Source organism: Leguminivora glycinivorella, chromosome 8 (genome assembly GCF_023078275.1).
Source record: "Leguminivora glycinivorella isolate SPB_JAAS2020 chromosome 8, LegGlyc_1.1, whole genome shotgun sequence".
NCBI lineage: Eukaryota > Metazoa > Arthropoda > Insecta > Lepidoptera > Tortricidae > Leguminivora > Leguminivora glycinivorella.
Window position 1 is genome coordinate 17,949,959 of NC_062978.1, and position 18,566 is coordinate 17,968,524.

General features: G+C 37.6%; 1 protein-coding gene across 1 annotated transcript in view; it reads right to left on the reverse strand.

Moving 5' to 3' along the window:
* LOC125228876 (protein O-mannosyl-transferase TMTC1-like) overlaps positions 1 to 18,566 on the reverse strand; it is a 100,201-nt gene that overhangs the window by 24,910 nt on the left and 56,725 nt on the right. The window contains exon 2 of the mRNA XM_048133575.1: positions 2,431 to 2,608. Coding sequence (XP_047989532.1) covers positions 2,431 to 2,608 — 178 coding nt within the window. The remainder of the gene's footprint in view (positions 1 to 2,430; positions 2,609 to 18,566) is intronic.

An 18,566-nucleotide genomic window follows, 5' to 3' on the forward strand; every position in this document is an offset into this window, starting at 1 on the left:
TAATTAAAAACAATAATAATATGATTTGCGCATCTCAGCATTAAGGACAAGGTTAAGTTAAATAAACATCTCAGAAGCGGGCATTTTTGCGAAAAAAGATTCAAAACCTTTTTTTTTTTAAATAGGTAAATGTTTTTCCTACTCAGAATCACGAGCCCTTTCGATCCTACTAGGTAAAAAAAGCGTCCTAAATTTAATTTTTCCACTTTGTTACCATTTTTCAAACAGCTTGTGTACTTGTGCAGTGGTTACATAGTGGAAAGTATGCAAAATAATATTATATTTTGGGACCGATATTTTGTCTCTTGTTTTTTACACTAGATCGAAAGGGCTCGTGATTCTGAGTAGGAAAAACATAAAATTTACCTACCTTAGAAAAAATATTTTTGGTGATTGTTCTCGCGAAAATGCCCATTAGGGTAGGGTAGGGTATACAATACAAGCTTTGAAGCAATATTCCGAAAGACGATTTTTGGTTGTTTCACCGAATTAGGCGTGTCACCGAATGAGGCGAGTTTACCCTACTCTCCTTTAAAAAAACCCTTGGTTTTACGTGTGTACATATTTTTGTATTTTTTTGCTCACTGCTTCATTGCTGCATTACTGCCATAATTATAAAGTTAATTCCAGAACTCATCGATTTTTGATTCAGTTTTACGATAACAGTTCTGTTGTAATTTTAGCCACGTGGTATAGAAATTATTAATAATGCATATTGCACTTAATTTTTCGCAGGTAACAAGGTCCAATAAATTCATAACTAAAGGTCTGTCTCTCTTAAATGATAAATGAGTGAGGGGGAAGGTAGATGTACAAACGCGCTTTGTTTCCATGAATATGAAATTTTATTTCCCCCTAGACGTTTGTTTATTCTAAAAGTCGTGTTATTGCCATTCTTATGACTGTAATGAATCTTAGGTCTCTTATTGTCATACAAGCTTTTGGCCGCGTTTTCTCTGGGTGTACATAATTAGTAGGTTGGTAATATGGGTATAGTCCCTGATTTAAAAATAAAGGCAATTTAGGTCAATACGGATAAGTGTGTCTGGCAAAGTAAGAGCGAATCGACTAGCATGGTATGGGCACAGTATAATAAAGAGTACTATCATACAGTATGGCCACTCCTGCTCCCCGCTGAAAGCGCCGCTCACCCCCTCTCGGTTACCTCACAGTTACCGCATGTCAAAAACGCGAACAGTCAACCTGTCATATCTCACTCATACAAGCAATGGTACGCGTTCACCTACACGAGCTTAGAATGTGTGCCAGGAACGCGTCTCTTTCATATATTTGATCGCCAGTTTCCGAGATGGCATGTGATGCAACGGGATGAAAGTCATGTGACGAGAAAGGTATTACGAATGAATGTTGAAGGAAGTAATGGGATAGGAAAACCGAGGAAAAGGTGGACGGACTGTGTGAAAGATGATATGAAACGAAAACAAGTGAATGATGAGATGACGGGTGATAGAGAGGTATGGAAGAGAAGGACATGTTGCGCCGACCCCAAATGACTGGGATAAGAGCAGGCGAATGATGAAGGTGAAGTGTGTGACCTTCACATTTCACCTTTTTACTCATTGTCTCAGGTGTTTTTGCAAGTTCATACTTTTGCTACTTGGTACTCACAATTAGCGGGAAACGTTTGATCTCTCAATAAAAACTGATCATTGGTTTAAGTAGGCCAAATGTAAAAGCCAGGCACACTTCCCCTTATTGACCTTATTTAAATTGAACAAGATGCTTACATCAATGAGGAGGCACACTCAAACGTTATGACAAATGGCGCCGTCCATACATGAGAGCGACAAGATGATATTTTCTCTCTCTCACACATATCATTTTATCACACAGGCGCCGCCTGGCGGGATAAAATGTCAGTGTGCCTCCTAATTAACAGGCAATGTCTAAATTATTTCACTTTCTGGGTGGAAGAATTATTTAGTCCAACAGGCGCATTTATACCCGTTGCCTTTTCAACCAAATGAAAACTAGAGTATCTGGATGGGAACATGCAGAATACTCTACTGTAATAAAGTAGCGTATATTTACCGCTAATAGTATTTGAGTCCTTAATTTAATATTAATTAACGTTTACGTATACACTCGTTTCATTCCTGAAAAAACTAAACTGTATAGTATTCGATTAGAGTATTTCAAGTAATTCCGCAGTTGTATAGATAGTTAGTACAACCTTACAGGCAACGCCAGATGGCAATCGACAAGCCGCTGACATTGTCGCGCCAATACCAAAGAGGGCGTCGCAGAAATGTCTTTCGGCTATGGGACCTGATCTGGAGCAGTAGGTACACACGATAGTCGGTATGTAGATCCGATGTAAAAAAACTAGCGTTGTATGATTTTTGTGAATTTGTTGATTGTTGGTAAACGAATCATTAGTATCACTAGTAGTAATAAGCGTAAACTCACCGCTTCAGTGTGCACAGGGTGCACAGCGAACAACAGAGCGGCGAGCAAGGCGAACGGGCGCTGAAGCCGCGCGACCGTGACGCAGGCGCGGGCGACCAGCGCGCAGCATATGGCGTGCAGCACCACGTTACTGGCGTGGTACCACCACGGCTTCAGGCCGGAGAGCACGTGGTTTAGTCTGGAACAAGATAAAAGGGAACATTCAAAATACCTAAAGTTAGGACAATGTGTGATATAAAAAACAGTCTGAATAAACGGGGCGCCACTTTCTACGTAACTATCACATTTTAGGGTAAATTGTTTCGCTATACACATTAGGATGCCTTGAAATTTGATACTGCAGTGACAGGTAGCCACTTGCCAGCCCGTCGCTCATACCACAATAAATAATAATAGTACTCGTACATTGTGCAACGAGGGGAGGAAGTTGAATGTTACTAACGAGAGTAAGTTAAATCGCGACGGCTTGCCGGAGCAATTTAAAGACTCGAGTTTGCAATATTCATACTCCCCGAGATACACACAATGTTTTTCATCACACTTGCAATACAAAAAATATGTAAAAAGATAAAAAAGAAGTAAAATACGGTACTAAAAATTTCATAACTCACTTTTTCTATGACTTCCGCTCCGCCTGCGTGCAAAATCAGATTTAGTGTGCGAGTGTGATGAAAATTATATTATTATAGGGTGTCTGCAATGCAAACATGCTGCAAGTAGCTTAGACTTAAAATAAATTTAAAAATTGGAAAAGTGAGACACCAGAGGTAGTGAGTTCGAGTCTCACTTTTCAGTCTTTCCACTTTTAAATTTAATTTAAACTCACTGTTAACCTTGTAATTTAAGTGCTTTCGTCATGAACAACAAAAACTCAGGAATCACGTAAAGTTTGACATTGAATTTATCATGGCCATGTTCATAATTATTATTCATGAATGTATAAGGCTGCTTATTCAGACATTCAGAGTGGATGCTTATACATAATTTTGTCGAATCAAAAGAAACTCGACTGTTTTCATTCATGATATTATTGTTTTGATGATTTCTTTTATTATGGTCTTCTCGAAGTCGCAATAATTTTTTTCATGTCTACTACTGTTTCGGGTACTTATATTAGCAATAAACTCACTCATAGGTCATAGTACAAGCTTTGCTTAGTTTGGGGCTAGGTTGATTTGTGTAAGGTGTCCCCCAATATTTGTTTATGGTATAGGTATTAGAAACCTAATAACTTTTGAAAACATTTCAATTCTTTCAGATCTCGCTTATATTAGGAGTCATTAGAACCGGCCCAAAAATTTTGATACTCTGTACACAGTAAAATAAGCTTCATCGTCAGTTATAGTTCCTAACTAATAAGGAAATTTTACAAAATTCAAGCGTGCTATTTCTACCGTATGATACTAAAGTATGGCCTATACTAAAGTATGTAAGCGGCTTAAGAACATTTACATGATTACCATAGTAATAGTAGTTTATATAGCATTATGAGTCGTAAGGCGATACAACCTACTGTATGTCATCCTATACGCAATCCTGAAGTCGGGAGACGCACAAAACTCAAAGCCAAGCGTGACGGGCCAATAAACTACCTGTTGCCATCATAATATATAAATACGAAGGAGGGATGATGAACTGCAGCGTATCATTATATTTGAATAGAACAGAATTAGGTAATTCATTGTTCGATGTACTCCTCAATATAAGATCTTCTCATGCAGAATGAAGAACTCCAGGATAGTAATTATCTTCTTTTTATTAACTTATTAACTAGGTACAAGTAATTTAGGTATTTTAAATAAATCTATACAGATATCTGTGTATCCGCTTCGACTGTAGGTGCAGTGTAATGTAGGTACGCGGTGCGGGGAGCCGTGACGTATGTGTGTGACGTCATGTGTCGTCAACCGGTCTTCTTACGAGTACTTGGGTAAACGTGTGTAGGTATGTTGTGTGAAAATTCATAAAAACATAAGTTTCATAACCAAACAATTAAATTAAAATTATGGAAACGGATAACTTCGCGTATAATAAATTTACAATTCATCCCGACGTTTCGAACACCGAGGAAAAATCACAATGTGCAAAAGCTACCCACATACAAGAAATATTAACGAAATATATTGGCTACGTCACCTGAGAGCTTACTAATTAGAGACGAAAAAAAAGCAGTCGCAGACGTTGTGTCGTGGCCGAAAAGGGCTAAAGATCGATGAACGTAACGGTTAAGACGCTACAGGAGCGAAAATGCTAAAATGGAAAAGAGCCTTTCAATTAAAGAATTTTAGTTAAATATACTAGTGTTATTATCTAGATTTATTGAAAAAATATTGTCCATTCAGAACAACTCAGTTAAAAGATATTGTGAAAAAATCTTTTGAATCGAGGTTCCGCCTTCGACTGTTTCCTCCTTCAAAACTTAATCAATCGGAACGAAATTTGAGAATCTGAATAACAATAAAATAATCTGTGTCGGACCGTTTAGTTTTTTTTTTGGCTAATTGTTACCAATTTTGATTACCGCACCTTTTTTTGCGCCATAATCTATAAGACCATTTTTGATCATCATCATCATCATCATCATCATCAGCCCGCTGCAGTCCACTGCTGGACATAGGCCTCCCCCAAGGTACGCCACAGAGCCCGGTCTGCTGCTTTATGCATCCAGTTTCCGCCGGCCCCCCTATGCAAATCATCCCGCCATCTAGCCAGAGGGTGTCCCACACTACGTTTACCAAGACGCGGTCTCCACTCCAGAACACGCTTGCTCCAGCGGTTATCGGTTCTGCGACATATGTGGCCAGCCCATTGCCACTTCAACCTACTAACTTTCAGAGCTATGTCGGTCACCTTGGTTCTCTGGCAGATCACTTCAAATTTTTGATGCGCTCTAGCATCTTTAAAAATAAGAATATCAAAAAAATCAACACGGTCCGACACAGATAAAAATAATAATAATGTGTGTTGAAAAAATCATTACTCTATCTTCAAAAACCAGGGAGGAAATAGTCGAGAGCGTTTGTACGGAGAATTGACCCCTCCTGTATCGTCTTAAGGAAATAGGGAATATTCCGATGCTCTTCATAAAATATTGAGCCCGTAATTATTTTTCAAGACAGCCATAAAATAACTTGTGAGTATAAAAGAGCCTTGACCTTCCGATCGATGTACATTATTATTATACATACTAGTGATACTAGTATCACTAGAACTGCTTCTTGAAGAAACATCGCGGAAGGTAACTCGTTCCACAACCTAATATGTATATTAATAAAGGATTTGTTTTTAAGTTAATTTTGTTTGGCATGTATCTAATGTACTCAGTTTCGTTTATTTGTGTGTTGATTTTGTACATATTATATGAGAATTTATTATGGCAATGTTTTTATCGTTAATATCTCGTTTACTATTTTGTGAAATATATTTAATGATTAAACGAACTTACCTGAAGTGAAGTTCTATCATAATTATCCGAGTTGCTTCGTCGAATAGATTATAAATAAACACAATGTAGTTTCACGCAATGCTGGCCTGTAACACTGAATTTGAGAGAATAGAAAAAAGAAATATTCAAAAGCGTATTGACATATGACATTTCCATCATTTAGTTCAGAGATATAACCATATTTAATATAAGTGCATACCTGTATGCATAATTAAATATGCAGTCCACCCTTACCTATGTTAGGTGTGTTTGTGTATTGACGATATTTCACGATGGGGTTGAGAATGAACGGGAGGGCGGGATTCTAATCTATTCGACGAAGCAACTCGGATAATTATGATAGAACTTCACTTCAGGTAAGTTCGTTTAATCATTAATTATCCTCTTTGCTTCGTCTTCTAGATTATAAATAAACACAATGTAGATATTGAGAGAAATCGTGAAATATCGAACAAAAAGGAAGGAAACAAGTCAGTAAACAACAATTAATTTACTTCGAGCACCATTTTTTGGTTTACATTAGGATAGTTACATAAGTATAAAGCCGGTCATTCATAATACATTAGACATATTTATTACAGTTTGTAGTTTTGGCAAAGGTTGAGTTATTTGTCCCATTAGTATATCTGTTACAGAATTTACCAAATATAGTTGAAGAGCCGCTCCATCCCGCGGTCTTTCTTATTAAGTCCAGGTTAAATTCTAAGCTACACGCCTTAGAGGTTGCTGCAGGTCGCATACTATGCGCGGTAAACAAGGTAATATCTATACCGCATTCTCCCAAAGTTTGTTGAATCCAACGACTTATCGTTTACGAGGTTACGGACTTATGGGGTTTTTAAAGATTTATTAAAAGAGAATCGTGGTTGGCACGTAACAATTTGGCAAAGTTAACATGAGTTGGGCTGCGCCCGGTCTGGAGGTTTTAATGAGGTCTGGAATATTAATAGTGATTTCATTAGTATGAAATGTAACATTATTTAGAAGAAGTTTAGCCAAAGTTTGGTCTCTGTGAGCGTAAGCAAAGTGACGAGTTTCTAGTTCTTGATCTAATTGAAGATTTTGATTGGGGAACCAGGATGCTAGATTATCTAGTACTAATGAAGTGTTCCATGTTTGATTATATTTCGGTAAAGGCGGGCGTATTTTATAAACGCCTTTAAAGCAGCGTTTAATTCGATCATCGCTGCCGATGTGTGCGCCTAAAATCAGGGACAGAGCGGACCTACAGCTGTTTAAAGTATCATATTTAAAGTATCATATTGAGCGTTAGCTTCATACAACTGAGTAAGAAAAATTAATATAGGTATTTAACAGTGGAAAATGTCTGCCTTGGGTGAGGCCTGAACTCACGGCCTCTGGATCGATACTCCAGCGCTCTGCCAACTGAGCAACCAAGCCAGCGAAATTTTCCACTACTAAGGTCAATGGGACCCGTAGCATACGCCCCCCCCCCCCCTCCCCGTCTTAGCGTAGCTTTTTGCTAATCAGAAAAAAAGAAATCCGTTTTTGAGGAAGTAAATAAATCTAAGTTATTGATAGTGCAGAAACTGTACCATTTCTTTAAGCAAGAGTCGTATTATTTTTAGAAAATTATCAGATAGGGAGGCGACCATTATATTGATGGATGACGGGGGGGGGGGGGTCCCGTCTTAGTAGCGACTCCCGGACAAGATTCCGGTAACTCGGTAGTGTACGCTGCGATCGTTGGAAATTTAGATATGATCAAGTCGCTGTTAGGTCCAAAATATAAAAGGATTACCATTATACCTGTAGTCTCGTCTCTTATGATTTCTTGTCGTTTTTAGAATCATCGTAAAAGTGGGGTACACGTAAAAGAAGAATTTACTCCATTGGAATGGTGAATGCATTTATGTTAAATGCTTGTGGATCCCTGTACCAAGACACGTATGCAAGACATTTTTTGTTTAAATAACTGGCAAGGAGGTCTATTTCCGGTATACCAAATGTCTTGGTAATCGTATTGAAACTGAAATTGTTTAGTTCTCGTTCGAAATCTGAGTGAGAGCGACACGATTCCACGTCTGCTAAAGTGTTCTCCGAGGATTTGAAATATTCCGTGTCTCACACCATTGCCACAGATTCTTTGTTACTTGGTTGAGGTGAGGAAACTGCATACCACCCATTCGATTAATATAAGAAATTGCTGTCATGTTAACAATACGAAGTAAGATTTAGCGGTTTGACATACCTTTAGCAAAGGTTTGTAAGCCATAAAAGGCTGCCAATATTTCTAGAAAGTTAATATGGTTGTGGTTTTCTTCTATGGACCAAGGACCACCTGCAGTTTCCTCTCCACATGCAGCTCCCCATCCCGAAGTAGAGGCGTCACTAAAAATTTCCAAGCAGTAGGCGTCATATTTAATTTTGTTTTTGGGTTTGGTTATGGCGCGACACCACCAATCAAAGTCTGCTTTTAGTTACTGAGGAATATTCATATATCTTTCAAAGTCATCGGGATCGTACATTGAGCTGAGATATTTTTGTCCTTCGAATTCTTTAACATAAAGAGAGACTGTACTCTACCGCAGGACACGTAAAGCAAGCCGATTAAATGAGCAAAATCAATATAAAGATTTAATTATTTCTTAATTTTATGATTTTGTCATCAGGCAAAGTGACTTGGAAATGTTTAAGTGTCTATTATATAATCTAAACAGTTACACTTAATAGTACTGGGTATCATGTTACTCTTCTCCTCGTTTATAATGAATCTTAAAGATGTTAAAAGTTGTTTTGTAGCTAAAATATTTTCCAAACAAGTATTATATGTTCGTCCTATTAAGAGAAAATCATCTAAATACACAGAGGATATGTAACCACAAGTTCTAAGCAATTTCGTGACTGGATTCATTATTTTGGTGACTGGATTCATTAAATTTATACAATTTTGTATTAAATTTAAATCGGAGATATTTTCGTGAATTTCATTTACATTAAAAATAAGCGTCTTTAAGGTCTAGAGTACTCATGAAACATCTCTCAGAAAACAGTTTTAAGGCAGTCCTTAAATACTCCAATCTAAAATGTTCTGTGCCAATGAATTTGTTAAAGTTTTTAAGATTAAGGATAAATGTATGTTTACCATTTGGTTTTGGGATTAAAAATATAGGTGATAAATATTGTCCACTAAGTACATGGTTTACATTCAAAAATAGAAGCTTTTCATTAATAGGAAAGGTTCTTTCTTTGGGAGGGTGAACTTGCACCACCGGGCGTTGTGTAATTATCTAGTATCCGGCTATCCATGATAACGTCACTGGATCTCGTGTCGGCAGTGACCATTGATAATAGAAATGGGACAGTCTCCCTGTGTGACTCACCGGTGTTCCAGCTAGCGGCGAAGCAAGTACCTGTGGCGGGACGCTCGACGCGATGTGCGCGAGCTGCTCGCGTGCTGACTCCTGGAAGAGGCAGGCTCCCTGCTCTTCTGGATCCTCTGATGCCTGTGACTTGGAGGAGAAGCCTTCCAGATTAAATTGTTTAGGTTTTTTTATATGACATGGGTAATTTCAGGTCGGCTCCCGACTTAGATATGGATTTTGCAGTCTTACATGTTTCGGAAAGTTCCGAGCCAAATAGGAATTTATCTATGTTCGTCTTTCTATTTGTACTTTCATATCTTTTTTAGTTTGTAGAGGATAACGTTTCGTCGTGTGATTGAGTCTAGGCTTTGGTTATCACAAAGTAAACGGCAGGCATCCATTTGAAGTTTTATATCTGGTCTTGTCTACTTTAAAGTACTGAGAGCCTCGCCAACGAATGATATTGCTCGTCCAATTTGTTTTTGTTTTAATTGTATACCTTTGTCTCGCTTAACTGTTGCATCCGAGACCGCAGCTATTAATTGCGGATTAAGTTCTGGAGCGTCAATCAAAATGCAGTTTATAGGAGGTAAGTGTCTGTCACATAGTTCCTTGCGAGCTTCCGTGGTCAAGCCATTAGTCGCAATGTACTGTAGACGCTTTGTCCAATCGGTTTGAATTTCTTTTCCATATTGGTGGATTAGTGTCGGATCCTCACCCAGTATTTATAGAAGAGTGTTGTCTAGAGTCTCATCTCCTTGTAGCAAAGTTACTTCCGGTGTATCGCGTACAGGAACATCTGGTGCAGAAGCGGTGGCCGTTGTTTTTTTTTTTTTTTTGTTGCTCAATTGCTTGTGTAGGTGCTTCGGATGTCTGCAGTGGTATGCCTGGAGTTGCCGGTGGGGACAGTTCCGATGATGGACGGGCCGGCGGATTAGTGGGGCTCATTGATTGTTCCGGCAAATGAAAGGTCGTTCTTATGGTTTCAAGCTAATTAGTATCCTCATCCCTTATAGAGTGAACATCGCCGCGCAACTCGCCTGTAAGTATTATATCGATAGATCATGACATAGATGACTTTTATGCACCTGATGAGAGGGTTTCATAACGGCAACAGGCTTTGACGGCAAAGTGACAACCCCACAGGTTGCCCGCAGTGCTCGTATGGGTTCACGTCAGAACGTAAAGTGACTGCCCCAGAAGCAGCCCGCATTACGAACCATACACGTGAGAAACTGTCAAACTGCAGATATTTGTCATGTCATTAAAGTTTCTTCCAGGCATAGTATTGAATTCACGTTAGTAGGCAAAGTGACAGCCCCAAAAGCTGCCCGCAGTGCCGACAATGCACGTGAGCCATGTCAAATTGTATATTTTTGTAATTTCAATTACATCCAGGCATATTTAACCACGCTAGTAAGCAAAGTGACAGCCCCATAAGCTGCCCGCAGTGCTGACCGTGTACGTGAGAATTGTATACTTTTGCACTTATTCCAATTTCATCCAAGCATAAGATTTTATATATTTTATTATTAATACATTGTAGCTAATGTATTTGTTGCTGAAATAGATGTTTAGGTATAAAATTAATTTTACGCTGAAAAAAAGTTTTTAAAGAAAGAAAAAAGTGTTACGTTTAGCACTGAAAATTTGTGAATGATGGAAATGTCATATGTCAATACGCTTTTGAATATTTCTTTTTTCTATTCTCTCAAATTCAGTGTTACAGGCCAGCATTGCGTGAAACTACATTGTGTTTATTTATAATCTAGAAGACGAAGCAAAGAGGATAATTCTGCCACTAATTATCATTCTCGGAATAATTTCAAGGTTTATTTCATCAGTAAACATGTTGTTAAAATACTAAATATTTTTTGTCCAAAATACGAGTAAGTGCTTGTTGTAGGAACCATCCATAGATATAATTATACGTGATGTGTGAGGTATCTCCTCAATCGCAGCGCTTGTAGAATAAGCACTCTTTACTTAAGTAGAAGCACATTTTCACGCTTCCTGCTCCAATACGATCATTTTACTAATACTTAAAAAATCTGAACTCCAGTGGCCCATTTCTCAAAACTAGAAGTTACAAGTTACAAGCGGAAGTCTCTTTCTAACTTGTCATATTAGACATTGACTACCACTTCTAAATTGTAACTTGTAGCTTCGAGAAATGGGCCCAAGAAAGCCGCCAACCAAAAAGCGTCATTCATACTAAGAGCAACGTTCTGAGGTAAATTGTTGGAAAAGGGTCTCACGTAGTCACTTGCCGAGATTGCCGCGCGTCCTGGTAGAAATCGTGAGATCCCATTTATCAGCAAGTCCTAAGTAAATGTGGTAGTCTTTTGTGCTCGCTTGGGCTTCGAAAATGGATCTAGGACTTTTACCAGATAATAACTAACTAACTAACTAACTAGTATGGCACCGTGATCCAAAGAGGATCTTGGCCTCCAAAACGAGAGCACGCCACTTATCCCGATCCTGCGCAGCCAATAAACACCAAACCAACCAACCAAACCAGATAATAAACATTTACTATTTGTAGAATTAAAAAAAGTTTAATAATTTTTAGAAGTGCATTTTCTTAAAGCTGTAAAATATTAGACCATTTAAAATACAGGTCATTTTTTGAAAAAAAAATATGAGAAGTGTGTAATCCTGCCAGCGTGGATAGAATGCGTCCAAGTCATGGTTAACAGGGTTAAGTTTCCCAGCAGTGGGACACTACAATAGGTTATTATTATTATTAGGAGCCTGCTGTGTCCCACTGCTGGGCAAAGGCCTCCCCCCTCTTTTTCCATTCGTCTCTGTTAAGTGCTATGTCTGACCAACCACTCAAAAATGAGTCGAGGTTATCCCGCCATCGCCGATATGGTCTGCCGGATCCCCGGATTGACTCGTGGGGCTCCCACTTCGTGGTTATCTTAGCCCACAAGTCGTCCGGCATTCGGCAGACATGACCAGCCCAGTCCCATTTCAACTTAGCAGCTTTCCGAGCTACGTCCATTATTTGAGTCTTAGAGCGCAGCGTGACTGCAATAGGTTAGTACAAAAAAATATATATTTTTTTTTTTTAATTTATTTAAAGAAAAAAACACAGTTACATAGTACCTTAAATTAAATTTTCGCCAATCTGTGATATAAGACCCGCCAGTTTCCTCTTAAAGCTATAGCAGGCTACGCAATGTAGACTGGTACCTACGAGTACCTATTATGCCGGGTATTTTTGACACGCTGTGTTCGGCACTGAAGGCACGGCACTTAAATTACTTGTCCGCAAAAGTCATAACTACGAGATTTCACGCAAATTATGGTTTAAGATATTTATTTCTCAAAAGATTTGAGAAGAGATAACTCCATACTTACTTGATAAGAACACATTTCTGTGTAATATCATCATCATCCTCCTAGCGTTATCCCGGCATTTGCCACGGCTCACGGGAGCCTGGGGTCCGCTTTAACAACTTATCCCAAGATTTGGCGTAGGCATCAGTTTTACGAAAGCGATTGCCATCTGACCTTCCAACCCGAAGGGTAACTAGGCCTTATTGGAATTAGTCCGGTTTCCTCACGATGTTTTCTGTGTAAAGCCTGACAAGTTCTTATTTGACCCTGAAAGAGTGTCGTTACAAATCGTTTTCATATGGCAATAATGTGCGGACGTCATGTATAATGGGGACAGCGTGTACTGGTTTCGCGTTAATATTTGTAGAAAATTAAAACATGGTTTTAGAGAGTCAAAATTTAATAAGCTAGGTTTTAAGACTTGCTACTTGTTTCCGCACAGCCTAAAATGTATGAATCTTGTACCTTTATCGAGTTCGTCGATGTTTGTTTTCTTTTTGCGTGGGACCTTGTTTTGCACTGATGGCAATGATGGAACGGCCTCCTTATTTCTTTAAATATATTTTACGGCAGTGCTACCAGTGCTACCAGGCAGTGCAGTGTCATCACTAAGAAAAAAAAATATATTAAGCTAAATCGAAACGAACTAATCAATACAGGAGAAACGCACTATAAACCGTCAGTACCGGACATGTCAACAATCAATCTCGGAACATTGTTATTGAAATGCTGTGAAATCCTTCATCCTTTTTTGTTCTGCGTAATTTATCTCGTTCAGTATAATTTATTTCACTTTTTTTAGTATTATTTTGAGCATATTTGCTATGAAACCGTTAGAAATTTTCAAATATTTACGTCTAGTTTACATCGCTGACATTCGATGACTTTCGATGACGGGTGTCAAAAAAATCATTGCCAGTAAAAGAAATTAGTTCAGCTGAAAATCCGCAACGCGGCGAGGGTCAAATAAAAACTTGTCAGGCTTTAATGTTGCTATAAATAAAATGTAATGATCTGTCATCACTGATAAACTCTAATGTTATACAAATAGGTTTAATAGGTATTTATTATATTATTATTAGCGGTTCTACGGTTCTTCTGCTACACACACTGTCCCATTTAAAACTTTCTCTTTGTTTTAGCTCTGATGAAAACTGTCATCTAACAAAACGGTGTCACGGGTATTACCCCGAAATTGTTTCAGCGGGAAAATTGAACGAAAGATGAAACTTGTAGGATCGATGTTCAGAAAAACGGCCGTTGCCAACACGCCCACCAAATTGGACACCTTCTAATCAAAAGTTACACCACGAAATTGCAACAATATCGGGTTATGACTTATTTGAAACGTATAACTTTTCGGGGTCCCGTGCTGAAAAGAGTCAATGGAAAATTTAAGTACGTACTAAGAATGGCTCACAGTTTTAGGGTACCGTAGTCAACTAGAAACCCTTATAGTTTCGCCATGTCTGTCCAGCCGTCGTCCGTCCGTCCGTCTGCGGATAATCTCAGTGACAATTAGCATTATAAAGCTGAAATTTGGTACCAATATGTATATCAATCACGCCGACCAAGTGTAAAAATAAAAAGTAGAAAAAAATGTTTTGTTAGGGTCCCCCCCTACATGTAAAGTGGGGACAGATTTTTTTTTTCATTCTAACCTCAACGTGTGATATATATATTGTTGGATAGGTATTTAAAAATGAATAAGGGTTTACTAAAATCGTTTTTTGATAATTATTAATGATTTGATAAAAAGTGTCCCCCCCCCCTCTACCTTTTGAACCATATGTTTAAAAAATATGAAAAAAATCACAAAAGTATAACTTTATAAAGACTTTCTAGAAAAATTGTTTTGAACTTGATAGGTTCAGTAGTTTTTGCGAAAAATACGGAAAACTACGGAACCCTACACTGAGCAGTGAGCGTGGCCCGACTAGTAATGTAGAAATTGCAGAACATTCCCAAAAAGCGGAAACATTCTTAAGAATGTTCGCAGAACATTCCCGCAACATGCAATTTATTATTTAAACAAGAGAATATGCTTCAAATAATGTTTAAATAGGCATAATATAAAACTATATGTTATTATAGGTATAATATTGTCTATTACAGTTAGCTATTTTGTTGATAAGTGATAAGTTACCTAAATTCTCGCTATAAGTTTCCTAAATTCTCACTATACTTCAGGGAACATTTCGACTTTCAGACTTCACAGTTTTAGTCCTGACTTTTTTAAATTAGGTACCGTACTAATATTTCTTGATGCCTGTTTTTGGTCATGCCAATATAAGTATATACAAAAAAAAAAAGCAAAATAAAAACAAAAAGATCGCTGTCAGGATCGAACCTGAGAACATCGGCATACGAAGCCAGCGCACTACCACGGGACTACGTCTTGACTTGCTGAGTTCGACGAAATTATGGTATAAACTACGAAGTTACTAAGTATTCTGATAAATTCTCGTTCTCGAGAACATTCTCAGAAGTTACCGAAAATTCTCATGAGGAATGTTCTGCAACTTTGGAAACTTCTCGACCGTGCATTGCTAGGCCCGACACGACTTGGCCGGTTTTATAGGTAAGACTGTAGACAAAGAAATCCGGGTTTATTGCAACTATAAGGTTAAGGTTACGTGTATATACAAAATTGGTCCCTGGCTCTCAAAGTAGGTCTCCCTGTGTCTCAAGAGCCAGTTTCTTCCCGTTTACAATCAGGTGTAAGGTTACAATATTTTACACATTTTGAAAATATATATATATATATATTTATATATTAAATCTCACCTATAACTAAAGTTAAATTTTATATAAATGAAAGAAAAATAGGATGTGTGTGTGCGCGCATGTGTGAGTAATGTGTATGTGTGATTTTTGAAATGTGTGTGTTTGTGTGTGTTGACGTGCGCGTGTGTTATTTGAGACTTTTCTAGACAATGATTTGTAGTAATAATTCTGTATCGTTATAATTTAATGTTTTTAACCAAGTTTTAATTTTGTTTTTTAGTTGAAAGTTACTCATGTTATTAATATTAAGAGTCTTGTTAGCTTTATTGTACAAGTATGGAGCCATAAATGAAAAATGCCTTTTAGACCATGCACTATTACAGCGCGGAACTGGATAGTGAGCTATTCGTTTATTACTTAATGTTATAGTAGGAGCTATAAGTCGGTGATATCTTCGTAATATTTGATAAATAAAGAGTTTGCGTACACTTAATACTTCTGTCATGGTGAAAAGTAAATCAGTAGGGTATCTAAATGGAAGATGGAACATGACTTTTAAAACTGCTCGTTGTGCACGTTCAAGCTCAACCAGATGTGATTTGGATGCACCGCCCCAAGAACATATGCAATAACTTAGGACACTTTGGCATAGTGCATCATATGTCTGTAGTAAAAGATGATGGTCAGCTACCATTCGCAAGTTTTTAAATATAAATATTAGTTTTCGGATTCTATTGGCAGTAGTAGATATGTGAGGACCCCATTGCAACTTATCGTCAATGACAACACCAAGATATTTAATTTTAGTCACTCTAGATAAGACACCACAGTTACAGTTAGAGGATATATCAGCATCAGCAGTACTAGTATGTTTGTATTTATAATTCATTTTTATGTCAAGGATACGTATTTTGTAAATTCATATTGAAATTCATTGAAGTATCAGTCTGATTAAAAAAAACAAATTAGATAACAAGTAGGTACTGTCGCCATCAGATTTATTATGTCGAAGCGGCTGAGATGGTCAAAAATATCCAAATAGGCCTCTATTTCAAGGCGTCCATGTGCATTGTTAGCACCTCGACTGATTCGATACCTATATCTGTTGGCGACTGTACCTACTTAAGTAAGTACAGAACCTTGGTACACGAGGATAGCCTATAATTTAGTTACGTACTTTTTTCCGTAAAAGTAGATTGAATTACTTTTAAAGGTCGTCTAGAAATAACCGAGATTATGTCACGGAATCAACCGTCATTTTTCCGTTTATGTCTTCGGGGCCATAAGGTTTGATTGGTTCCTTGTATCTTTAGAAAAAGACACTTATTTTTTATTGGTATCCATATGTCGGCTTCGTATCGTATTTAGAGTGGCTATATTGGGTAACAGAGGGCATATTTTTATGGTTATCCCAAGTCTATTTATTTTTTGTGTTTTACAACTGCGCACAGTGGTATAAAAGTCCCTATAAAATAAACCCTTACTGTACGTCATTACCTGTTTCTACCTCTATTTGTAAGTTTATAGAATTTACACAAAATATGTAGTTTAATAGACTAAAAATGGTAAAATGAGGTAAAGTAGTACTAAAACACAGCAGAGCTGTTTAAACGTATGTGTAAACATCGATATTAAGTAAAGGTGTAGTGCGAAAAGCTTTTCCTTCGTATTTTTCCGGAAACGTTCGTATTTATCATAAATAAATATAGGACATTCTTACACAGATTGGCTGAGGCCCACGGTAAGCTCAAGAAGGCTTGTGTTGTGGGTACTCAGCCAACGATATATATAATATATAAATACTTATATAAATAGAAAACATCCATGACTCAGGAACAAATAATATCTGTGCTCATCACATAAATAAATGCCCTTACCGGGATTCGAACCCGGGACCGCGGCGCAGCAGGCAGGGTCACTACCGACTGCGCCAGACCGGTCGTCATGCTAGTTCAAACAGCGCACGTTTCCGTAGGAATAAGAAGGAAAATCTTTCCACACTACATATGTATTTGCTCGATTTTACAAATCACAAAGCTATTGGGGACAATAATTACAAAAACAACTACGGAGCAAGGGTATCGCTGAACTAACTGCATGGACACACTCGTTGATTGCTTTTTAATAGACCGAGCCGTATATCCCTTGCCTCAGTATGAGGGTCGAGCCACCTGTGTAGCGTGAGCTCCAGCCGGCGTATCATGCTTCCAATTTTATCACTTATCCACGTGGATAAAGCATCCGTCACGCTTTAGCAAGTATGTCAGTGTGAGAGTGACAGATGTCTTATCCACGAGGATAAGTGATAAAATTGGAAGCATGATACGCCGGCAGATATGTATGTAAATGATAAGATCGGATAATAAGAGAAGACAGGAAATATAACATTATATATATCAGTAGTAGATTGTTAACCATGTGATTAAATGATGCTTTTCACCCGAGTTAACTTATCGTGTATTTGGAGATCCGTGCTTCACTTTTTCTGTGATCAACTTTGACCGTTTGCTTACAAAGGGTATTCAGAAACCACGATAGGTATACCTTAAAACTTCTGCAGTATACTAGTGTATATTTAGTTAATCAGAATTATTTATTATTGGAGTAACATGTAAAATTACTTATAATTGTATCAATAAAAATCTCATTTGTCATTTCTGTGTGAAACACACCTAATTATTAAGTCCTAGCGTGTAAAAACTGCTTAAACAGATTTCTCCTCCTGCGTGTGGCAACACTAAATTCTCTCTCTCTGAACGCCGCTCTGTGGCATAATACACAAAAATGTAAGAGCTTCATTATAATAATTAAATTACATTATAAAATATTTTAATACAAGATTTAATTCGATATAAAGGTTTTATTATTCCGAAACCTTTACAATTTCAGTATTTCTTGAAACACTAATAATTATCATACAATGATGTAAAGGGAAGTTTATCAGTAAAATATCAGAATTGAAATAAATACATTGGATAAAATATTAAAAAAAAAATGGTTACTATTTATTTAAAACGGAATTCCACAATTTATTATACTCGTACTCATACTCGCACTATTTCTGAAGGTAACTAGGTAAGCGTATGTAACGATACGATACCATCTCGATATAGTCTGAGCGCCGGCATTGTTTTGTTCTACGTGGCCAGGTTTCCTATTAGCAGTCGGAGTTTATTTTTGGAACGAACTGATACTTTCAAATTAGTAATTACCCCTATGCTATCATGTGGACTTTGGAAGCTTGGTCTTGTGTCGCAGGACTCGCAGGTTTGTCTCAATTTTCACACATACTA